The 25,523-nt window shown below is 38.6% G+C and overlaps 1 protein-coding gene across 6 annotated transcripts in view; it reads left to right on the top strand.

Moving 5' to 3' along the window:
• HMGN3 (high mobility group nucleosomal binding domain 3) overlaps positions 1 to 25,523 on the top strand; it is a 31,022-nt gene that overhangs the window by 2,723 nt on the left and 2,776 nt on the right. For 5 of the 6 annotated variants that reach the window (XM_025858504.2, XM_025858499.2, XM_073893539.1 and 2 more), the window contains exons 2-3: positions 16,204 to 16,254; positions 22,814 to 22,843. In XM_025858504.2, the coding sequence (XP_025714289.1) occupies positions 16,204 to 16,254; positions 22,814 to 22,843 (81 nt within the window). The remainder of the gene's footprint in view (positions 1 to 16,203; positions 16,255 to 22,813; positions 22,844 to 25,523) is intronic. The other variant, XM_073893538.1, reaches the window with a different exon arrangement.

Raw genomic sequence — 25,523 nt, 5'->3', positions numbered from 1 at the left:
TGCATATACACATACATACATACATATATATATATATATATATATGTTCCAGAATATACAGTTTAGGTATAGATTCTAAATGCTGTAGGATTGATAGGAAAAGAAGGTTGAATTTGGGTGGATCTTGCAAGTGTAGGTAGGACTCAAATATATACAGAGAAAAACACAGTCATTTTCTGTTATCAGGCATTTGAATGCCTCTTCTGATTGTATCTTAATATAAGCAGGCCTCAGTTATACAATTGAAAGGCCGTAATATCCACATTAATATAAAACCTATAAATATAAATATATATTTACATAATATATATTTATATAGTATACATAATTATAAATATATATTTTATATTATATATAATATATAAGTTATAAATATAATATAAAATAAAATCTTTTATTTTCTTAATCATATCTTTGTTTTATCTATATCTTTGTGTCTTTGTGTATGATAATTATATTAAACCAAATGGTTTTTTTTATAACCGGTAGAATTTTTTGAAGCAATATGCACTAAACAGTAAGGAGTTGTTTAGTTAACATTAGATCTCTTTCTGAGTTTGCTCAATTTGAAAAAAGTTCCGTTTCCAGTATTTATTACCTAATGGGTGATGGGCCACCCACCACTTTTTAGTAGTGAGTGAGATAGCAGGGAAAATGATAATATGCATGAATGCAGGTGGTGGTGAGATCATGAGTGACTGAGTTCTAGACTGTTCTGGTCAGACAGCCATGAATGCCTACTGTGGTCACGTTATTATGTGATGATATGATGTTCTACAAAGAGGGATCAGCCAGTGAGCCCTAGAGTCATGGTCCTGGCATGATTAGCAACAGCAAACACATTTTCACATCTTTTTTTTTTTTAATTTTTCCAGTACCTCATCACTGGAACTATTGGAAATGTCTAGTGTATCACATCACTAATGAGGCAATTTTCCATGAATTTGGGGTGTAAACATTAGTGTCTCTTTACACTCAAAGGCTTAAGGAAGAAAAGGCTGTCTGCCTCTAGCTTTGAAATTTGAAATTAGGTTTTATCTCTTAAAGTGGAGAGGCCTAGTAGTTCTGGGCTTGGCACAAGCAGTGCTTAACTCAGAATATTCAAGGTTTCTGATTAATGTTTCAAAAGAATATCACGTGTCATAACACCAGAGACAGACTCTGAAAATGAAAATACAGATGGGTGTGACTTCATGACTTCATGAGTTCAGTATGACAAAAGCCCATTGTTAACAAAATCTAAAAACTTACGAAAAACTGGGAAAAAGTATTTGTATCACATATCACTGAAAAAAGTTTGCTATTTTAAAAAGATAAAAGTCTCACATGTCCTTATGGAAAAGATGTATATCCTTATAAGAAAATAGCAAACTCAAATAGATGAAGTGTTCAGTTTTGCTAGAGATCAAAGAAATGTATATTATTAAGAATAAGGAAATGTGATTTTTTAAAGCCCATTTGGTAAAAAATATTGGAAGTATCATTGCCAAGTGCTGAATGATACTGACACTCTAGCAACAATCAAGCAGTGTGGATGGGAGTACAATTACCCGTTTAAAAAAAAGGGCCTTATTTGAGTATGATCTACTTACCATAATGTCCATTCATCTATTCAAAGTGTGCAAATCAGTAATTTTAAGTAAATTAAAGTTATGTAACATTACCATAATCCAGTTTTGAGCCATTTCCATCACTCTGAAAAGGTTTCTCAAGTTGTTTGCATCCAGTCTATGCTCCCACCCCAGCTCCAGGCAACCACTAATCTCCCGGCTCTATAGATTTGCCTTTTCTGGAAATTTTACATAAAAGGAATCAAACAGTACACAGCCTTTTGTGTCTGGTTTCTTTCAGCATAATGTTTTTGAGATCCATACATGCTGTAGCATGCATCAGTACTACTTTCTTTTCTGTTGCCCAATGATACTCCATTGTTTATCCTTTCACAACTGGATGGACATTTGGATTGTTCCACTTTTCAGTTATTATGAATAATGATGCCGTGAATATTGATCTGTAAGTCTTTCATGGGCATATTTTCGTTTTTCTTGGGAAGTTTCCTAACCATAGAACTGGTGGGCGGTATGACAGTCTGTTTTTAACATTTTAAGAAACTTTCAAACTGTTTTCCAAAGTGATTGGATGAGGGTTCCAGTGTCTCTACATCCTTGCTCATACCTGGTATTGTCACTTTTTATGCTTATAGCCATTCTAATAAATTTAATTTACATTTCCATAATAACTAATGACAATGAGCATCTTTTCATGTGCCTACTAGCGTTATGTATCTCTTAGGTGAAACGTCTATTCAGATATTTTTGCCCATTTTTTAACTAGGTTTTTAGGCTTACTGAGTTGTTAGAGTTCTGTAAATACTCCAAATACAAGTCCTTTATTAGCTGTATGGATTGTAGATACTTTCTTCCAGTCTGTGACTTTGTAAAATAATTTGTCTTAATGATGTCTTTTGAAAAACAGAAGTTTAATTTTGATAAAATCCATTTAGCGTCACGTCTAATAAATCTTTGCCTAATCCAGAGTCACAAATATTTTCTCCTAGAAGTTTTATAGTTTTCACTCTTATATTTAGTTCTGTGATCCACTTTGAGTTAATATTGTATCTAGTGTGAGATAGGGTTTAAATTCACCCTCTCTTGTTGGTTTTGTTTGTTTGTTTGTTCAGTTGGTTTTTTTGCATCTTGATAGCCAGTTTTCCCAATACCAGTTGTTGAAAAGACCATCCTTTTCCCACTAAATTGCTAAGGTACCTTTGTGGAAAACCAATTCCATCATAAATGTAAAGGTTTCTTTCTGGGTTCTCAGTTATATTCCATTGTCTATAAGTCTGCCCTTATGTCAGTACCACATTATCATGATGACTATGGTTTTATAGTAAGATCTGAATTCTGGTAGTATCAGTCCTCTACTTTGTTCTTCTTTTTCAAAATTGTTTTGTCTACTATGTTCTTTGCACTTCCATATAAATTTTAGAATCAGCTTATAAACTTCTACAAAAACACCTCCCATAATTTTAATAGGGATTGAATTGAATCTATAAATCAGTTTAGGATGAATAGCCTTCTTAACCATATTGAGTTTTCCAGTATGAATATGAAAGGGCCTAACTACATGTAGTATGCTATCCATAAATGCTTGCTGAGTTTAATTGAGTTAATATTGATATGGTACCTATGTTTGAGTAAAGGCTCCAAAATGACAGGCTTGTACATTTTATTCATTGATTCACTTATTTCATGTTAAATAAACATTTATTGAGCATCACCTTTATGCAAAGTACCATCATGTTGGGAAAATAAGTGAACTGGGTTTTTTCCCAACCCTCTTTGAAGTGAATAAGTAAATGCCCTCATTTTTAAGGATCTTTTAGTCTGATAGAGTAGGTAATATACACATGTAAGTACTTATAATTCATGGCAAGAAATGATAATGAGCCACAAGAAAGGCTATGAGAGTTCAAAGGTTTAGCCAGACCACAAGTCCGAAGAAGAAACACTGACAAGAAGTTGTTTAGTTAAAAGGGCTGGAGGTTATAGCTTTTTTTTTTTTTTTAAATCTCAGGAGGATCAGTGCTAGTTTATTACAGGAGATCTGTCATTGGTCTTTTCTGTGAAGTCTTGCTTTCTTTGAAGTATAAGGAAGTTAAATTCAAGTCCTGTTAGCAGTTGAGATTACATTGTGTGCAGTAACTGCCCTCCCTCATTAGTAAATATTAAGTGACTTCATGGCCTTTATGCCTTTTTTTTAACCACCCTCTTGTATTTTAATGGTGGTTGTCTGACAAGCACCATGTTTCTAAATTAGCACACGTTATTTAATTACCTAATTTGGAATTAACTTCCTAATCTTCCTAATTTGACTTGACCATGAGGTGGTTCTGATGGTTCTAATATCCCATGCCCCTAGTGCAGGTAGTAGAACTACTTGCTGAACAAGTGCATGAGTGAATCATTTTCAAGGGAAGAAAGGAGTAAGTTGAATTATTTCATATATGTGGTGAGGAGGTAGCCTGGTATGGTTCTGACATGTACTGTTTACTAGCTGTATGATTTAGAGGACATTGCTTCACTTCTTCCTAAACTTTGAAATTCCTAATTCTCTAAGACCCAGTTTTCTTGTCTGTAAAACAGGGATACAAATATGTTCTACCTCATTGGGTTATTGGGGGAATTAAATGAGATGGTGAATGCAAAGTACTTAACATAGCACCTGGTGTGTGTAAAACAGTCAGTGGATGTTCATTATTACAAAAATGATATTTTCAGTTATTCAGAGAACCACAGTGAAATAGGCTTATGATAAGCCCCCATGCTTCCATTTTGTAGGAGGACAAATGGCACACACAGTGGATAGGGAGCGGGTAGATCTCACCCTGCGTGTTTAATTAACTGCAGTTCTAGAAGTAGGTGTTCCAACACACAGATACCAAATGCAGTGTTTTTGAAGGAACATAAGCTTTAACCTGGTGCATTTTTACATGGTTGGTTTTCCTCAAAGAAAAAAATATGTTTAAAAATATCTCCATATAACATTAAAATTCCCTTGGCAGATCAGTTATCAAGTGATCTTCTTTTCCTGTATTTTCCACCTAAAACACTGCTTTTGTTTACACCCAAAGTTAAATATATTCCACTTTCCTGCAGGGTACAATTTGGAAATGGTGACTGAAATAAACACCATTTTAGCTGTCGGCTTTCACAGTACCTAGTATGTTGAAATATGATGTCAGTCTCCTGAGTAATTTAAAAATCAGTGTTGAAGATAACAAACCAAATCAAAATGTTGAATCCCTTTTTCACTGGCTGCTTATTTTTTGCCCATTTCACTGTCTTCTTAGAAGAGTTCAGTCACATCAAGTATTGGTTCCTTGAGTCCTGTATTATTATATCTCGTGGACACATCCAGAACAGGGCCATTTAGACGTGCCAAAGGCAAATACATATTTGATCACATGTAAAGTAAATGATATACATATTCAGAAGTAGGGAAACAGGAAAAACGGTTTTAAATTTCAAAATTGGTTGCAAAATTTAATCCTTTAAGGGAAACCTATCAGTAACAACATATAAATATATTTATTACTATTAAAATTTAAATAGCTACCATTTATTGAATGCCTAGATATACCAGACCTTAGCTATTATATGCTTTATGTTCATGAGGCATCTTATTTTTTTTTTAAAGAGTTTATTTATTTATTTCAGAGAGAGAGAGAATGAGAGATAGAAAGCACGAGAGGGAAGAGGGTCAGAGGGAGAAGCAGACTCCCTGCTGAGCAGAGAGCCCGATGTGGGACTCGATCCCGGGACTCCAGGATCATGACCTGAGCCGAAGGCAGTCGCTTAACCAACTGAGCCACCCAGGCGCCCAGGCATCTTATTTTAAACCACGTATGTGAAGCTATTGGGAACAAACATTATGGGAAGTATTATGGTGTAATTTCATATTATTTCATGTTTTATCCTCACAACAGTTATATGAGGCTATTCTCATCTCACAGATAGATAATGACAGCCACGATAAATAACATTTAGATGGCTTCCTGTAACTCAGGCACCGTCTGAGCACTTTGCATTAACGGACGGAATCCTCCCACCACCCACCCAGTAAGGTATATGTACTCTTCAAACTGCCATCTTAAAGAAGGCCCCAGTGATAAGAACTGGCCCAGCCGGGACTGCAGTCCTGGCAGTCTGGCTCCAGAGCCTGTGCTTTTTAACTGCCGAGCCCTACAGCCTTTCTCATACACACAGGAGAATATTAGGATTTGGTAAGATGAAGGAATTCCCCGCAGGTCACGCAGCGAGGAGGTAATAGAACCAGGGATTCTAAGCCAACCTCTTTTACCCAGGAATTTTGCTCTTAACTGTTACACCACAGTACTTCCCATAAATGTTTATTTCTGAGAACCTCATGTATTTTTACTTAAACTAAAATGCCCAGTGAATGAAACAAGGAAGAATCAAGTTATATAAATACGTGAGTGTTCATTTGATTAACTGTTGTCTTTATTAAGACCTAGGCTGATGCCTTTTTTTTCTAGATTCCAGTCCAAGATACCCAACAAGTCATCATTATCTGTGATCATGCCCTAAGGTTGGTCTCAGGGTCCAGGCATCTGCTCCATTGGAGAGGCACATTGCCATGAAGCCTTCTGGGTCTTTCAGTTAACTAATAGATCGTAGGGTCATATACAAAATACGTATGTGCACAATGTCCTCACCCAAGTATTGATATCTTTGAGTATCGAGAGTCTAAGACTCAGTTATTTTCTCCAGTTACCATAAACTGCTGGATTTACTATTTCCAAGATATATTGTCTTCATTAATTTGTTCTATAGAGAATAACAGGGATACTCCCCTGTGATCAGAAACACATAAGTACCCTGGCATAGTATACAATATATTGAGAGGTTGTAATGTAAATATTATGTTACCATTACTTAGTCATTGGATTTAAAAAAAAGTGAGCAGGTGGTTTTGTTTTTAGAACTCTTCAAATAAGAATAAGAATAAAAGCTTTATAATTTAGAAAACCTTTTGGACCTAGGACCGAGTTTATTTTACGTTCTGGATTACCAAATTAATATTTAATTACAAAAGTTATTTTTAAGAGGTATACTGTAAGGTGATTCTATTTTAAAAGTATATTTTGATTATTCTGACCCCATACAAAGATAAATACAAAGTCTACCCTGAGAGGTGTTGGGTTTCTTATTTGTTTTTATTTTCTCTGTTTCTCTTTCTTTTTTTTTCTTTTTGGGTATAAGCTGTGTTTTTTTTTTTACAATACTGGACAGAATGAGTTAAATTCTACTTTGTGGGAAGTCATGAGTGTTAATCATGGTGTATGTGGGAGATAAGCATACCAAAGATTTGAGGTGATCAAAATGTGAACTTTGAAGACTCCTTCTGAAGTTCTATATGTGTTCCATAGAACACATTTTTAAAAACTATATTCTTTCTACTTCTCATTGCTTTCCTTTACCTCCTCTTAATTACAGTTTTTAATTTTTTTATCCCCCTTTTTGTGGTCACATGTCAATCACATCAGACCTCGCTGAATATCAGTTTTGCAAAAATGCAAGGAACATCATAACTGTGTTTACCATTTGCTAGAAATTAATTCATATCTGGGCAAATAGGAAAACGGAGTAACCATCTGGAAAGATCCCTGGTATAAAAGTTGGAAAACTTGGATCTAGTGTGGACTCCGCCTCCTCTTTACCAGGAGAAAGTCACCTGACCTCTTTGAACTTTTATTCTTTGTCTGTAAAATGGGAATGTTAATTAAGGTCACCCATGTATATTCCTACGCTATTGAGAGGACCAAATACAACAAGTAAAAGTCATTGAAAAATGTCAAGCGCTATAAAAACTGATAGAAACGGTTTGGTGTTTTGTCTTCAGTTTTAATAGTAAGGTGAAAATGCTTTTATCTATGTGACCATTCAGAAACCCAGAATGGTACTTTTTGTGCATCTCAACATATAGTATTTTTAATGGGGAATTGTTTATTATTATTCCAAGAAGCTCACCAGTGAGGTGGGATAGGAAACATTCCACTACATATTATGTGCTCTTCCACTTGATCTACAGGTTAAAATATTTCCCAATCTGGAAACCTTTTGCTCTTCTGGCATCCTAGATCTGCACCCAATTTTGAAATTCAGAAAACTAACACAAACCACTCTGAGAGGTGTAGTGCTTAAGAGAATGAACTCTGAGCCAGCCTGAATCCTAGGTCTTCCCTTACCGGCAAGATTACCAGCGAGGTAATCTTGAGTAAATTACTTAACCTCCTGATCTCAATTCCTCATTTATAAAACGGACATCATGCTACTTTACCAACTTCACAGGATTGTGGTGAGGATTAAAACATTTAGATCAATTGCCTTGCACGTAACTGCAATATGTACATTATTTATTATTATTATTTAGGATCCATTGTTTTGTCCTTTTCCAAGACCCCAATACCTATAGGCATCCCTATAATATACACAGTGACCCTTCTGCAGTGTGATTAATAAGTACACGGGCAGCTAAGTAAGTCAGGAAGATGAGATCTTCAGGCCCATCATCTTTCAGTTGTACTTGTGAAGAAACTTGGGCAGAGGGAAGTGAGATGTGAGCCAGACCGGAATTCAGTCTTCTGACTTCAGCCAGGTGCTTTCCCATCTGTACAAAACCACTCACACGAAAAACGTAACTCAGGTGGAAGAGACGATTCAGACCAAAGAGATGTGTGAAATGTTTAAGGTTGTTTATTTCATATTAAGGGTAAACTTCCATTATTGCATTATATATATTTATGCTAATAAAATTTCACCGAACATCCTAGAACATGGCTTTTTCTTTTACTTTTTGTTATCTTTTATACCTGATTACAATGTGAGGTATTTTCCCTAAAGGTATCCCTCAGAAAAAAAAAAAGGTAGTTTCTATTTATTTCAGTTCATCCAGTCTTTTACAACAGCGTTTTTAACTCAATTACTTTTATCTCTAACAACAAAATAACATTTTGGGAAGACATACTAGCCTGACATGACCTCAGTAAATGAATTTGGGTTTATAGAAGTTGATGAAATTCATAGACATAAGTAAGGAAGGAGGTAGCAGAGAAATTTAACATTAGTTTGATTATTAACCCTCTTAACGTGATCTCTCAATTCTAAGTATTGGGTTTTTAAAGATTATCTTAAAAAAAGTTATGCAGTGTTGGAGGATCCCAAACACAGACCTACAGAATGAATGAAAAACAACCGTGCTAATGTTAAATAACGATCCAGGTGGCTTAAATAAAAATTTAAATGTGTCTGTTTCATGTGTCCGGTTCATGTGTCATGGAATATTTGAATTTAAGAGAACTACCTGTTATTTAGAAAACCTCAAGAATTTCATGGGTAAGGGTGCCTGGGTGGCTCAGTCATTAAGTGTCTGCCTTCGGCTCAGGTCATGATCCCACGGTCCTGGATCAAGCCCTGCATCGGGCTCCCTGCTCCGCGGGAGGCCTGCTTCTCCCTCTCCCACTCCCCCTGCTTGTGTAAAAAAGAATTTCATGGGCAGTGCCCCCACTTGGGGGGAAAATTAACACTGTGTTAATCAAATAGTTGAATTATATATTCATTTTAGCAGAAGAGCAGCAGAGTTTGTTATATGCACGTTTCTCTGGGTGGGTTATTTGGATATTTCCTCTGCTAACCAGCTCACTCTTAGACTGCTTCTTTTCTCCAGCCTTGGGTTTGTAACAGGAAATGTAAATTAATTTTTAAAGAAATTTTAAATAATAATAAAGAGGCTTAAAAAAATATTGGGCAGCAAGTTAGAGAAGAATCACCTCAAAGTAATACATTCCCCAGGTTAAAAGAAGTATTTATTGGTTTCTTTGCTTTGTTATATCTGCTCCCAGCTTTCCCACATTAGCATGGACTACCCAGGAGTTGACAATGGATTTGTTCTATGGCTGCTGGAAAATGGTTACTTGAATTTCATACATACTCTAGGCTCTCAAGTAATTCACTTAACTTACAAAGCAATATCCCTTGTCACTTAAAACCTTAGAAGAAAATCTCTAAGGGCTGACACTTAACCAATAAAGAATTTTTGGATCTTTAATATAAGACCCTGCACTTGTTGCTAAGAATCCTGAGCCTTCCCCTTTCTTGTCTTGTGTGGCTTAGAATGATGGCGCAAGCCAGGTACTAGCCTTACACGTCCCAGCTGTCGGCCACACAGTCAGTGTCTTTCTCCGCACTGATAATCCACAGGCTCATGCCATTTGAATTGTTCCCAAACAACTCTTGAAGGATTTTCCCGTCTTCTCTGATATCTTCCTGAGTTTGGACAGAGAAAATCTGGTGTATCACCACCACTACCCTGGTGCCCCTCTATTTGGTGGTAACTGCTCTTTACTGGAAGACAATCAGGCAGTTTTTCCTGTTAATTCCTTATGGATCATCTGTGCAATAAAAATTCCAAGTTTCTTTTCTTGGTTTCCTGATAAGGACTGCTGGTTTGTTTAGTCTTCAGGAGAATGGTTGTGTCCCCTTAGTGCATTTTTTGTGTCCTCATGTGCAGGGCTCAGGCATGTCTGTGTAGGGAAAGAATGGGGATGGTACAGTTGGTCAGCTACTGAAGGAATCGTCCTTCCCGTCAGCTCTCCTCCTACACTAGCCCAAGGAGCGTTCACATTCATGGGGTCTTGCTCTTGGCTTACCATCTTGCCCACTCCAGTGCCTTCCTATGAACCCAGTTGAAGCAATTATGAATATGTCTTGAACAGAGAAGAAAGAGGCAGTATATAAACCAGATTTATAAGTCATTTAAGAAGTGCAGAAAATGCTGTGGATAAGCCTAGTCATGAATTTGTGTTAGGGCACGGTTAAACTAGACTTAATGGAACAAGTTTGCTTCTAGTCTTTTTTTCCCTCAACATTGCTAATATTTTTATTTGGAAAAAATTTAAATACAGAAAAATCCAGAAAATAATATAACATATTCACTTACCCACCTCTCAAATTTCACAAATTTTAATGTTATCATTTTGCTTCAGATATTTTTTAAATAAAATAAAATGTTACAGATAAAGTTGAACTTTCTTTAGAAACATCCCCTTGGTTCCCATCCCTTATCAGCCTCCATTATCATGAATTTGTTGTGTATCCTTCCAGTCCCTGATTTTATACTTTTATGATATGTGTGTCATATATAAATCCTTAATATTGATTTGTGCATGTTTTAAAATTTGTAAAAGTGGAATCATATACATATATTTTTCTGTTTTTCTCCTTCTGTCACTTGACATTAAAATGGATGAGTATAATTTGTTTAGGTATATTGTGATTACTAATGTATTTGGACTTTTTCTAAGGACTTATTTTATGGTTTTTATTTATTATTTGTCCTTTTCTTTCCTCAGTTTTTTGTTAAAATGTGCTTTATTCCACTCCTCCTGATTTGGAAGTTTATAGATTCTGTTCCTTATGTTAAAAATTTTAAGGACTATCAAAAAAAAATTTTAAGGACTATCTTTAAATTTTATTTTAACAAAGTCTAAAATGATTCTGTGTCTGTATTATCCTCAGAACAAAACCAGGACTCTAGCATGCTTTAACTTCTCATCTATTCATTCTGCTCTCATTTTTTGTGGTTATTATGGTCTAGAACTATGCTGTTCAGTATGGTAGCCACTAGCTACATGAGGCAGTTAAGCACTCTTTTAAAAAAAAGAATGAGCTGAATTTTTTAAATTTCAATTTTGATCAATTTAAATTCAAAAACTTGTATTAGATTAAGTTACTGAAAAAATTTAAATACGTTTGGAACAACCTGGATATGTGAAACTACTATAAACTTTATGAACTCTAAATATAGATCAGGTACTCTGGTGAAAACCTAGCGTTTGAGTGGAGATGTGCTTATGTTAAGTGTAAAGTACATGCTGCATTTTGAAGATTTAGTATCAGAAAGCTTTGTAAACTACCTCAATAATTTGTAAATTGGTAACACATTGAAATGATACAATTTTAGATAGATCCAGTTAAATATTAAAATTAATTTCATCTGTTTCTTCATACTTTTTTAATGTGGCTATTAGAAAATCTGGAATTACATGTTATATTTCTGTAGGACAGCACTGGTCTAGGATTTCTATTGAAACTTTTTTAAATGCAAAAAAATAGGTATTATTATCTACAAGTAATAGATAATTAGATTTACCAGTATTTCATACTTAATTCATATATACTTTGCTTCCATCTGAATTCATTTTTATAATTGCGAAATTTGATCCATTAGTAACAGGTCCTTATTGAAAGGAAGGTTCTGTTGATGCTTAACTGTCTTAAGTATCTGTATTCTGAGATATCTTTATTTTTCCTTCATTCTTAAATGATAGCTGGGTATAAGGTTCTAGGTTGATAGTTACCATCAACTACCTGAACATTACTCCATATTTCTTACATTTGTAGTTGCTGGTGAGAAGTAATTCTTTGTAGATAATTCATCTTTTAACTCTGATAATTTCTAAGATTTTTCTCACTTTACTATAATTTTACTACTTCATGTTTCATTGTATTTATTTGTTTTGTTTCCAGTTTGTTCCTTGGTGTAAGCTTTCAATCTAGAGACTCATGACTTCAGTTTGGGAAAATTCTCAGCCACCATGTCTTTGCCTTCCTACTAGTACCTCTGTTCCTGGCTTCTGAACTGTCTGTTAGGTATATGTGGAGCTTCTCAATTAACCGTGTCTGCTAACCTCTCTTGCATAGTGTTCATTACTTTATTGCTCTTTGTTGCACGCTGAGCTACTCACTCAGCAGTCGATGATAGTTTATTATTTCTTCTGTCCCTGGTCCAGAGCTTATGTTTTGAGGGTTTTTTTCTTTTTTATTTCAATGAGCCTACTTTTATTTTCAGAATCTGTTCAACAAGTTCAACTACCTATTGATTTTTGCCAAAGTTCGTGCCTTCTTGGCCAATTCTCTGTCCCCATCTGGTCACCAGGTGTTCAGTGATCCACCTTCCTGCTGACTTGCCCTCAGATCAGCTCTCAGTGGTACTCCAAACTTCTAGAATCCCTGCTGTGCCTTCCATCTGGCCACCATATTTGTCTTCCACCCCCCTCCTGGCTCTCAATTCACTACCCTTGCCACTCGGGTACTGAAGTAGCCTCACATATGTGAATGAGACCTTTTGGTTTGACTGTGGTTCTCTACCCTCTTGACCAATCTGGATTCAAACTGGATTAGCACAAGCCTGCTCTGTCCTTGGAAGTGAGACAAGAACCCTTCTGCATTGGAATTCCTCACACTCACCTCATCCTTCCCATCAGCCCACTAGAAGGTTGAAGTACGTCTGAGATCATCAGTGTACACCCCCAATCCCCATTTCCCCCTTTATCTTTATTCCTCACAATCTCTTGGGACAAAAACTTTGGGCTTCTGTTCAGTCCCTTCGTACCATACCCTCCTTCTTGTCCCCAGCCTCATGGCTAAGTGTTAAAGGTGGACAGGGTGTGTGATAAGACAGTCTGAAATGGTAAGTCCTTCTGAAATTACTCCGTGTTACCCTGTTCAAAAACAGATGACAAGGTTACAGGGAATCTGGATGTGTTCACCTTTAAGGTTCTGTTGAATATAATTTGACATTTGGTAATTTAAAGACTCATTAAGATACATATCTCGTTGCATAACATCTGTATAACTATTCACCATCTATGAAATGCTCTAACATCTCACTTGGTCTTAAGCATGATGCTTGGGAGTTCAATGTCATTATCATCTGTCATTCACGGATGAAGAGACTCTAGGTAGAGAGCCAGCATTCAAGCCCTTGTCCTGACCTGCATTCATGCTACAGTACCACACTGATCCCATGGTAAAGATCGTTTGGCTTGTTTCTAAATTTGTTATGTGCTTGTTAATAGAAAGCCCTTATGGCGAGATTGCCAGAGAAACCAGCTTTGCCTTGAGTTGTAACTCTTCACATTTCCACTCTTATATTCATTCATCTGAAGCCATTAACATTTTCAGTTATACCTGTTTTTTTGTGTGTGTGGCGTCTTTCCAGGTTTCTTTTTTTTTTTTTTCAGTTATTTGCATATGACTTAGGTCAGTGTTTAGAAAGTGATCTCCCAATCATATTGCTGTCAGTAATGCACTGCATAGAATATTGGAAATTATGTCATTAACATCCCCTTTTAACTTTTTTAACGTCAGTTAACATCAGAATAACTGTGTGCTACTTCTTTAAATGCCTACCAGTTACAGGTGGGGGTACCCCAGATTGAACTGGGGTACCAACTGGCCTAACAGGTGTGAATGAGAGCCCAGTGCTTCTTGACAGAGGATCTCATTTGTGGCCAGAGGGTCAAGTTTGTAGCATAGAATTGAGCAAATTCAAATGGTCCACGTATGGACTGTCTTCAGATGCACACACTTTGTAAGGTTTTGCTCTCTCCAACTTGGCTGGCTGATACAGCAAGATCTGTGAATTAGAAATTCCTGTGCAAGAGAGTGGGGAACAGAAAAGAGAAGCTCTGTTTCCCTTCATGATAGAGAAGGTATCAGGGAAGAGGGGAAAATGGTTGGTTCGTTTGGGAAACAAGAACTCCATGAGAAGCGCCTGGGCAGCTCAGTTGATTAAGTGTCTCACTCTTGGTTTTGGCTCAGGTCATGATCCTTGGGTCGTGAGATCGAGTCCTGCCTCCAGCTCCCTGCTCAGCCGGGAGTCGGCTTGTCTCCATCTCCCTCTGCTCCTCCCCTCGCTTGTGTGGGTGCACGTGCGCTCTCTCTCTCAAATAAATCTGGAAGGAAAGAAGGAAGGAAGGAAGGAGGGAGGGAAGGAGGGAAGGAAGGACGGAAGAAAAGAAAAAAGAACAGAACTCCATGCATGTCTCCATCTCCCTCTGCTCCTCCCCTTGCTGTGCGGGCGCGCGCGCGCTCGCTCTCTCTCTCTCTCACTCTCTCTCACTCTTCCAAATAAATAAATAAATCTTGAAGGAAGAGAGAAAGAAAAGAAAAGAGAAGAGAAAAGAACAGAACTCCATGCATGTCTCCATCTCCCTCTGCTCCTCCCCTCGCTTGTGCAGGCGTGTGCGCGCTCGCTCTTTCAAATAAATAAATAAATCAGAAAGGGAGGGAGGGAGAAAAGAAAAGAACTCCATGCACGTGCGAGGTTCTGGAGAGAGGTGAACCGACAGACTGTGGAGAGAGAGGCTGTGGACAGTCTCAGAGAGAACTGAAGGTTTACTAGGTCATCTGCCTTGAAGAAAAGCTTTTGACTTTCTAAAAGACTTTATCTACCTCTGATCTATGTTTTACATGTTATTTTATAACCTGTTTTTTTTTTTAACTTAGCATTGTCTTATGTGGACTTTCTATGTATTCACACAGCCTAACTATTTTTAATCCCATTGCATTAATAATTACATAGTTTACTTAAATATTTCTCTATTATTTACTAATCATGTGAGTGGTTTCCAGTTACTCCCTATTAAAAACAGTACAACTAAAACAGTATTTTTACAGTCTGTCTTTGAGTTCTGGTTCCAAAACTGGAATTACTGGATCATTATATGATTAGTCCTGTGTGTCTTTCTCAGATTGCCCGTTTGTTCTTTAAAAATATCATATTAATTTACAGTGTCACCAGGCCCACCAAACAGTGGGTTTTATTATCTTTAAAATTTTTTCCTCATTTTATCAGATGAGGCATTACCGCATAGCCCTTTCATTTTGCTCAAGCCAAGCAGTATGCCAAATGTCAGTTTGCTATTTGTATTTTTTCTCTTAGAAACTCTATTCATATCTTCTGCTCACCTGTCATAGAGATGGGGTAATCACCTTCCACATTTATATGGTTTTAAAATGTATGAAATTGTTTTTAATTTTCTAATTAGCTTAAGCGTTTTCATCTTATTTACCGCCTTTAGCCAATAAAAATATATTGGGATCTGCAGTGTGTCACCTACATCTAATGATATTTTTCCTTCACTTGCATGCACTGTTGTACTCACATAAAGGAGTCAGGTTTGAGCTGTCACCAGGGTGACAGGTGCTGCCTCAGGGGGTGGGTCAAAATCAGGAAGCAAATCAGCTGGGGTGGCAGGGCATTGGGCTGTCCGGCCAAGGCTGGGCGTTCGGTAGAGATGCTGGAGTTGATAATGAAAGAATAATAATCTATGACACATTTGTCAAGTCATATCAAGAAGCGGGCTAGAAATCAAAGCGAGGCGAGTATGGGACAAAAATACGCTTTTGTGCTCAGGCTGAGCTTTCTTAGCATCCTGCCCTCATCTTAGAGAAACAAAGTGCCTGGAACGTGTGGTGGTTCCTGGCACCGCTGCCTCTGGCCACTGGGTCTCTGTTCTTTTACTAGTGGTTTAATCATCAAAAATCAATGAAAATGACGTAGGGTGAGTGCACATTAAAAACAGGGGTTCATATCAGTTCTTGCACCACTCCTGTTTTAAGATTAGAGCAGTTGTGCAGATAAATGCTGTGTGTGTGTGTGTGCGCGCACGTGTGCATGTGTGTAAAATGTATCCTCTTACAAACTTGCTTTTTCTCCACAAAGTATCTGTTGACTTATGTGGTCCTGTGAATTGAAATAGCTGTTTTTTTCAAATGTGCCTCGAATGTGTGCTTTCCCTTTTAAATACAATTGACTGAAATATTTTCTTTCTAGTCTCCGGAGAATACAGAGGGCAAGGATGGATCCAAAGTAACTAAGCAGGAGGTAAGTGTATCTTTGACATCCTGTATTTAATTATTTTACCTGGAATTTTTTAATATTGTTAGGATTGTCTACATCTGAGTGAATGCAATTCTGAATAAGGTTGTCCGAGACTACATAAACCAGAGATAAAAGTGTCACTGTGGAGTGTCTCTTGGCCTAGGTAAATTTCAGTTGGGTACACTGGTGCGGCATTTTCCACTTACTGTGTTGTTTATGTTTCTACCTGTCGGTCCTGCTATCTGGTAAAGTGGATACTGAGAATTCCTTCTGGGCAAAGAGTGAGATAATAGGTAAATTCATCAAGGAGAACAAAGTCTGCCTTTCACAGCAAGGAAATGAAAGACTGTTGATTTAATAAATTCTCTGCTCCAATGAATGAATTATAAATTTCTTTTTTCAATGCTGAGTATTTGCCTAAAAGGAGTCATCTCTAAAGTAAAAAAAATTGTGAAAAGACACACAAAATGTCAAAATATTAAAGTTTTTTTTTTAATCAGGAAAATTCTTAGGGCTTAGGATAGTTAATTAGGTAACAATTCAAAGAAACTGTGTATTAAAGGGTATGTGCTAAGGTGAGCGCTGTGAATTGTGTAAGAATGATGACTCACAGACCTGTACCCCTGAAACAAATAATACATTATGTTAATAAAAAAAAAACTGGACTCAAAAAAAAATAATAAAGTACAGAAACCTCCAAAAAGCTAAGAAATGGAGAGAGATGGTTGCATTTACCCACCGTGGTAATATCATGAACTTCTAAAAGGAGATGGACGAAAAAGTAGCAGATTAGATGCTAACTCTGATTTCAGCCATTCACTTTTGCACAGAGCTTTACAGTGTGTAAAAAAACTGCAGCTCTTACCCTTGAGCTTATAAACTAAAAGGGTCATGTGAGAGATAGAAACAGTATCTGGTTATAGATTCTTTGATTGGGTGATTCATACTGTGGTTTAATAATTCGGAGGAGTTTGTCATGATAGCAGAACCCCTCCACAAAACTTGTACAAGGAAATTTGTTCTGCCAAATGGAAGATCTTTAACAGAATCTATAACTAAATTAATTTGAAAGTAAAACAAACAAAACTGCCTGTAACCAAGGCCCCATCATCATTTCCTGCATTCAGTGTCTAACAGTTTGGGAGGTGAAGTTTGTGGTCCCATGTCAAGTTACTAAACAAACACTAGAATCAACCAAAAAATGACAAATGCATGGGTTTTCCTGAAAATGGCAAAATGTAATTTGTAGGACAGTTGGCTAAGTGTAACAAATCTTAATGTAATTTTTAGATTTGGACACAAACCACATTTGGATTTTTCCTTAGGAACTGCTATTTAAATTGATCTGTCAGTCAGAAAACCTAGAAACCATTACACACAATAGATCTTGGATAGTGTAAACAGTCTTTCCAATCCTTCTACACAGAGCAATCAAGCTGGTCAGAATATATGTAGGAGATTCTTGTTTATCAAGCTGTCTTATACATATTATTTTAGCCTCAGAATTTTAATTATTTGTGTTATTTATATATTTTATATTATTTTAACAATTTATGTTATTATATGTATTATTGCTAACAAAAATTGTTCCTAGAAGAAACTCTTACCCTGTCATTTAAGCCAAGACTAGATTAAAACTCATGATTTGTCTTCAGGACATCAACACAATTGTTTGAAAAGTGAAAAGGTCAGTCAGTTAGCTGGTGGGTTAGGGTAAGAACTGTCAGACAGTATATTGATTGATTTTTCCCCCCCACTGAATTGACTGAATTTTCTAGTTTTGTCATTGAATATGCACAGGCTTGACTATGGGGAATAGGTATCAAGTTACAAAAAGGGATCCTCTTTTGAAAATCCTCTTCCACTGCCATGATATTTCAAGGGCATGGTGCAGAGTATAGTTTTTGGACAATAAGCGACCACAACAGTATGTTCAAAAGCATTACATTTGGCAGTTTACAAAGCCCTTTAATGTTCATTATTTTATCTGATCCTTAAAATAACCCTGAAATGAGGGCAGAGTACATTCATTCCTCAACAGAAAAGTACTGTGCACCTGTAATGTGCCAAGCACTGTTCTAGGCTCTGCAGATTCCACAGTGAACAAAAGAAGCCAAAATCTCTTCCTTCATGGAGCTTCCATTTTAGTGGAAAGAGAAAGAGAGTAAAATGAAATCACTGGATATTTGCTATGAAGAAAAATAAAGCCAGGAAAGGGAATAATGAATATCAGGGAAATGCTATGTTTGATAACAGGCAGATATTATTATTTCCAGCTTTACTAGAGGAAACAAGGTCCTGAGAGAAATACATTATTTCCCACAGATGTCGCAACTTGTGTATTGCAAAACCAGGAAAGATATCTGAGTCTCCTGACTCAAAATCCTCTGTCCTCATGCCACTTTTGTGGTAATCATAAATCTGGTTATCCAGTGCCATTTTTCTGTCCTCTGCATTTCCCCAGCCAAGGCTCTGATATCCATCTTTCCCCACTTCCCAGTTTTCCAAAAAGGTAATTTCTATTTGGCTCCTCATTCGTCTTTGGAAATTAAAAGCAACTTGACTTCTGGCTTTGCCTTCGAGTACACATGGTCCCTGACTTGTGATGGTCTGACTTAACAATTCTTTGGCTTTACTGTGGTGCGAAAGCAATTCTCATTCAGTAGAAACCATGCTTTCGGTTTTGCTCTTTTCCCAGGCTATCTTTATGTGGTATGATGTTCCCCTGTGATGCTGGGCAGTGGCTGTGAGCCGCAGCTCCCAGGCAGCCCTATGATCGCGAGCGTCAACAACCCATGCGTGTACAACCCTTCTGTACCTAGACAGCCATTCTGTTTTTCACTTTCAGGATAGTATTCAATAAATTACGTGGGATATTCGATACTTTATTATAAAACAGGCTTTGTGTTAGATAACTTTGCCCAACTGTAGGCTAATATACATGTTCTGGGCACATTTAAGGGAGGCTAGACTAAGCTATGATGTTTGGTAGGTTGGGTGTATTAAATGCATTCTCAACTTACGATGGGTTTATGAGGATGTAACTCCATTGGAAGTTGAGGAAGATCTGTACATGGTCAGGCTTAGGAGCATTAAGAAATCTTATAAAGATAAACATACTTCCAAATCCCATTGGAATGGCCCATATGTTTCAAGCAGTATTCAGCAAAGTCCAGTGATTCTACTTGAATCCAGCTATCCCAGTGAACTTAGTTGTAGTGAAATTAGACTTCCATGTTCTTTTACAACCAGGATGCTAAAGTAAAAGACTCTGTGTCTTTCAGAGTAGCCTTCACCAGAATTTGCTCCAACCCAGGGAGTGATCAGTTACTCAGATGCTTATTAAAAAATTTCATTGTGCCCAGCCCCTATACACGGCAGTGACAAACCCTCCCATATCTTGTCTCTGTAATTCTTGGTGATGTGTCATTCTGAAAGTCTTCTTTCCTCCTCTGAGAACCACTCTTTTGGTGGCCACTTCTCCCAAGGAGTCAGTCAACAAATTGAAAGAAATTCTTACTTTTTTTTTTTCCAAAGTTGTCCTGCCCAACGGTCCGAGTCTCAAATGAATACTTAAAATGCTAGTGCCTTAAGGAGGAAAAACTGGCAGTCTCGTCCATGTTATAGCCAATAAATACAGCCCGGTCATTTATAGATTTTAAGGCTGTGCAAGCTGATGGAAGCTTCCAGGAAGGTGAACAAACTTGCATGCATAAGCTGCTGCCTGTGAGTGCAAGGTCCATCTCAGCCTCCACTGTTTGCAGTGAAAAAGAAAATCTCTTATGATGGTCACTGGAAAGGGAAATTTGAGAAAAGTCCTTTTTAAATAGCATAGAAAGAAGAGCCGGTAAATTTTAGAAAGTCATGAGATGATTTTACAGTAAAAGATGTGCTTTTTAGAGACGGTTGGTTTCGACAGCCTGGAGAGGCAGACCTTGTTTTTGCATTAATTTCCTAGGCTTGTTATTTTGAAACTCTTGTCCTGGGCCTGAATTAAAAAAAACAGGGAGTCCTCTGGATCAGAACGGCTTTTGGGCCCCGCAGAATAGTGCTTGCTTGGGGTTGGAGTATCTCTGGAAATCCCAAAGCAGTCTCTGACGTCTGCCTCTTCGGTACGCTCAGGGGTTCACATGGAGATGAAAGGAACTGCAGCACCAGAGTTGGGGAATTCTTCACATGATTTGGCCTCACTTCTATGAGATTTTACTCACGACCACTACTTGGTGGATAGGAAGGCAGTTGTAAGTAGTAGTTAGTGTATTCGGCCCCTTTTCAGATCCCTTCCTGGACAGTAGCTGAGCAGTGGTCTCGGCACAGCTCCCCTCAAGTTCCCACTCCTACACATTTCTGGTGCTTATGCATTCTGCTCACCTCAGCATTCAGTGAGGGCCCCCACTGGGCACTGGAGCTACAGAACTGCCAGAGAAGAGGGTCTTGTGCAGTAGGGGTACAGACGTGAGACAGATGAGGTGAACAGTGAGGTAAGGCCAGTGCCGTACATACGTTGACAGCAGCTGGAGAGGGATTCAGATAAGGTCCGTTCACCCCTCTTGAGCATAGAGGTGGCCATTTTTTCTCTCAGAGTGTCTCTTTCTGAGCACTCTTCTACCAGCAGGGCTTCACCTAGGAGAGGGTGGGGTAGTTCTTGAGGCCATACAGAAGCATCAAAGCTGAGTTCTGTTTGGTAATTAGTGGATGCTCCAAGAACGTTTTGAAGAAGCACAAGTTACTTGCTGGCTGGTTCAGTTGCTAATGTCGTCTTTTCTTTGGTGATATCCAGTTCATTGCAGTTAACCATCCTGAGAAAGGCATCACAGGATTTGGGTTCTGGTTCCCTGTGACTCATGGGTGCATTGTCATGAATGCATCCGTGATAATCCTAGCAGACACCATGGTATTTCCTATGGAGCATCTGATCCAGGCACTCCTCCCATACTAAGCGTCGAGCTGTACATCCTCTTACCCTGTGCAGGGAATATATCACAGCTACCACTTCACCTGCACCGTCTCCAGTCTCTGCATATTCTGTTAGCTGGCCTGAAGTCCAGCTCTGCTTTTTTCCCTGAGACCCCAGGGTTAAAATTATTCATGGAGGCCCTGGCCCTTCGTTTCCTTCTGTAGTTTAAAGAAAGATGAATTCAGCTTCCTCCGGCTATTTTCAGGAAGAAAGTTCTTAGATGTGAAGATGGCAAGAAATATTTCTTCCAGTTTGGCCTGCCCAGCTGACCTGCACTGACCTTAGCACGGCTTCAAGAATTCCATAATTCCTTGCAGTTGTGGCACGCGTTCCTACTGACCATTTTTGCTGACCCCCTTAAAACAATTATTTGAAACATTTAAGCTATCGTAATGAGGCAAATTCTGCATAAGGCAGCAAGAATTAGGGAAAAGATCAAGTTCATTTTTTCAGCACATCCTTTTGAGAATCTACTGTATGTTAGGTGGAACATACACTGTGTTCTGCCAGAGACAGGGCAGTGAGTACAACAGACAAAAAGTATGGAGTATTTATTTCTGGAACACTTAAAGAAAGGCAGTTGTACTTTCAGAATGTGAAATCCCTTGGGGAGCCATCTTTTGCTGATGGTAAGTAGAATATCAGTTCTGTGTGCTTCTTTCTGAAATGCCTACAACAGTTTGGCTATTTTAAATTTTCTTTGCAGTCTCATTTGCTTAATTTGTACTGTCCTCGAAGAGAAAAGATTTCCTGAAAAATACCAATCTCAATCCAGTTTTTCTAAATTTTCTAAACATCCAAATTAAAAGAAAAGATGAGTGAATTTTGGGGGCACCTGGGTGGCTCAGTCGTTAAGCATCTGCCTTCGGCTCAGGTCATGATCTCAGGGTCCTGGCATTGAGCCCCACATCTGCTCAGCCGGGAGTCTGCTGCTCCTTCTCCCCCTGACCCTCCCCCCTGCTCGTGCTCTCGCTCATTCTGTCTCTCTCTCTCAAATGAATAAATTTTTAAAAATCTTTATCAAAAAAAGATTAGTGGGCTTTTTACTCTGTTTAAATCTTTAACATATACGTTTAGCAGATAAATATAAATACCTGTTACAAGTAAAAGGAAGTCTTTCTTGTTAACTGCCTAAGATTTATCATCATTCTCCTTTCTAGCATAGTAACAAGTCAGAGAACTCCTACTTTTGTTTCTACCCAATTATATACATCTTTTTTTTTTTTTGTATTAATGTGTAGGTTTTAGTTCTGTTTGTAAGGAGCAAGAGTCAGACTGGAACTAGTTCTTAAATAGCTCCTCAATGCTCCTATTGTTCGTTTTATCACAAAAGGAGATTATGGGTCAGAACCTAAATTAATCTTCCTTTCTTTTCTTGCCCTTAGTTAGGAGAGGCCATTTCTTTGAACAGTGTGTCTACACATCTTTAGGAAACTTCCTCTTGAGTATTGTGGTATCCAGGGCACTTGAAGTGCCCACCTGGAGAGGGTAATTGGAGCCATACCATTATAGTCTTTCAACAAAGTCAGATATCAGGAATGAATTTTTAAAAACCAACTTGGTTGGATATAATACGAATACATATTTTTTTTATTTCCTTTGTAGCCCACCAGACGGTCTGCCAGATTGTCCGCGGTGAGTACGTTAGAACCCCCTTGTTGTTCTTATGAGTCCATGTTCCCTCCGTTCAGGGCAAAGCAGCAGAAGGAAGATTAAGGTATTATTTCCCTTGAGTTTTTTTATTTCTTTTTTGGAAATTACCTGGGTCGGAATTTCTAGCAAACATGACCAGTGTTGCCAAGCAATTCACTTGAGCAGATAGGTCATTGAAAAGTCACACGGCCACCCCCATTACCAAGAACATAAAGCCCAGGAAGTTGTTAGACATTGCTAGATCTCTGCTACAAAAGAAGCACATTAAGCCAAGTCCTACCTCCTGATTCCACATGATGTACTAAGGTGGACAAGAATTGGGAGTCTCCGCGGCTCATGCTTCCATCAGAATGTGCTGAAAGCTATCAGAATCCATGTGCTGTAGCCTCATTTCAGAACCAGAGAATCTTTGGAAAAGTAATGATTCCACTTTGCCACTCAGAGTCTCCCTCTGTGGGTGAGGCCTGGGGAATAGACAAGGGTTAATTAAGATCATTAGGTGTGATCGAGCCTTGGCCATGAACGGGCTCCAGCCCTTCTCACCGTGCTGTGCTCCTTGGTGGCTCTCATGCTCCTCCTTGCTGTCCTGCCGGTGTACCAGTCCTCACTCTGCCAAGACAGGTGGTCAGCCTGGCTTGCTGGTGGAGGAATTTGGTTAAAATAGCCGCCGCCCAGGCTGCGCACTGAGATGTAGGGAGAAAGGCGTTGGCTTCTTGGCCACCAGGAGCTGCTTGCTACTTTGGCCTTCAGGGAAGCATGGATTCCATCCTCGGCCAACACCTGTGCCTGGCACAGAGCAGGGAATCAATGCAGAAGTGTTTAATTAGGGGCGCCTGGGTGGCTCAGTTGGTTAAGCGACTGCCATGATCCTGGAGTCCCGGGATCGAGTCCCACATCGGGCTCCCTGCTCAGCAGGGAGTCTGCTTCTCCCTCTGACCCTCTTCCCTCTCGTGCTCTCTATCTCTCATTCTCTCTCTCTCAAATAAATAAATAAAATCTTAAAAAAAAAAAAAAAGAAGTGTTTAATTAGGGCACTGACAAGTTCAGAGGTATAGCCGAGTTTGGGTTGGGTGAGGCAGTGCTTCACGTGAATCCCAACCTAAGGAAGCGATATTAGAGTCACCCAGAAGATTAAGAGCCGGGAGGTGTGTGTGTACACAGTTAAGCTGGATTCTTCTGCAGGCCCCTCAAGTTGGTGTGCTCTGTCCAATATTAACTTTCACCATGGTTCAGTAGTTATATTTTAACTTTTGTTAGGCTTAACTAGAGATTATACTACAAGCCACTGTAGTCTGTGGATCTCTAGCCCGTTAAGGGAGTAGACCTCCTAAGTCAGATAAAAACCAAAATTTAAAACCAAGCTTTTCCTGAGCACCATGAACTAGCAGTAGAAGCACCTTCCACTGAGATCATTGCCCGTGCTACTGACACAGAGCCTCCTCAGTGGCCAGTGGGTCTACGGACTGCAGAACCTCATCCTTTACCTGCCCCATCAACACGCTTGAATGCTGAATCAGGGAGACGTCTCTCTTACAGAAAACATAAAAGAAAATTATTTGCTGTAAATTGTGAAAACAAATATATGTTAATACAATATATTAAAGCCTGATAACAACACAATTTTTTAAATCCTGAAAATGTAGGAGCTCTGCAAGCCGCTGTCTTTGGGGAATAGACTACAGATTTAGGGTGGTAAGATTAATAAAAAGACCCCTTATTTCTCAAGCCATTTTCTTTTTTTATTTGAAAAGTCATGTCTAACAGCCAGTCTTCTGGAATTGCACTGTCTACAATTTCCCTTTATGCCCTTGATGAACAGGGCCAGATTCAATATGAACCTGAACCACCTAGAGGCATTGCGGAGAAATTTTTCTCCAGAGGGGAAGACCCTGGGCAGTGTTTTCTGCTTAAAAGCCATTCTCCCTAGTGCTCTCAGAGAAGTACACTTATTTTTTTCTAGCTTGATGAGAGAAATATTTGCCCTAAAATAGCCATAGAAAACCAGAGGCTTAAACCCGTTATCTTCCCCAGTGTCCCCACGTGCACCCTGGTTAGGAGCCCTGGTAAGCAGGAGAGGGCTGAAACCCCATATGGAGGGGACCTTGGCCACAGGGTAGGCACTGCTCAGGGCAGTGGGGAGGAGAACCACATGAATCAAGAGAAAAAGAGTCACTTTGTGGACTCTGGCTAAGCATAAGAAAAATCTTAAACTTTGGAAGCTAACAGTGGACATTTTATTGTAATAATTGTGTTCTTAATAAAGAGCTCTAGGAGCAAGTGAGCCCAGTGTCTGGTTGGGTGTGAGATTCTTCTCTCACCTTGAGCTGGCATTGGAGAGGTTGAAAGTAGAAGAAGCTTGGCTACAGAACTTGAAATCGACATCAGAGGTGGAAGGATGTGGAAATGATTTTGAAATACTTCACAGGCAGCAGTCTTCATTACCGGATGGGCTTTGCCTGCGATTGTGCTGTGATTTCTAGACTTGTTGGGAAGGCTAGTGTGACCGAATTCATTGAGTCATTTGGCTAAGGGCCTGAGTCATTCCTCTTACTGCTGTGCTGTGATCAAAGGAAGTACAGAGACATCAGAGATGGAAGCTTAATCCTGTTCCTGGAGAGCTACTCTGGACTGGGGAATAATGAGTCGGCTTTTAAATCTCACC

This window comes from Callorhinus ursinus, unplaced genomic scaffold (genome assembly GCF_003265705.2).
Source record: "Callorhinus ursinus isolate GAN/ISIS: 27379988/994484 unplaced genomic scaffold, GSC_fseal_2.0 scaffold6, whole genome shotgun sequence".
In the NCBI taxonomy this organism is placed as follows: Eukaryota; Metazoa; Chordata; class Mammalia; order Carnivora; family Otariidae; genus Callorhinus; species Callorhinus ursinus.
Note: the sequence above shows the minus strand (reverse complement) of the source record. Positions and strands in the feature narration are given on the sequence as shown.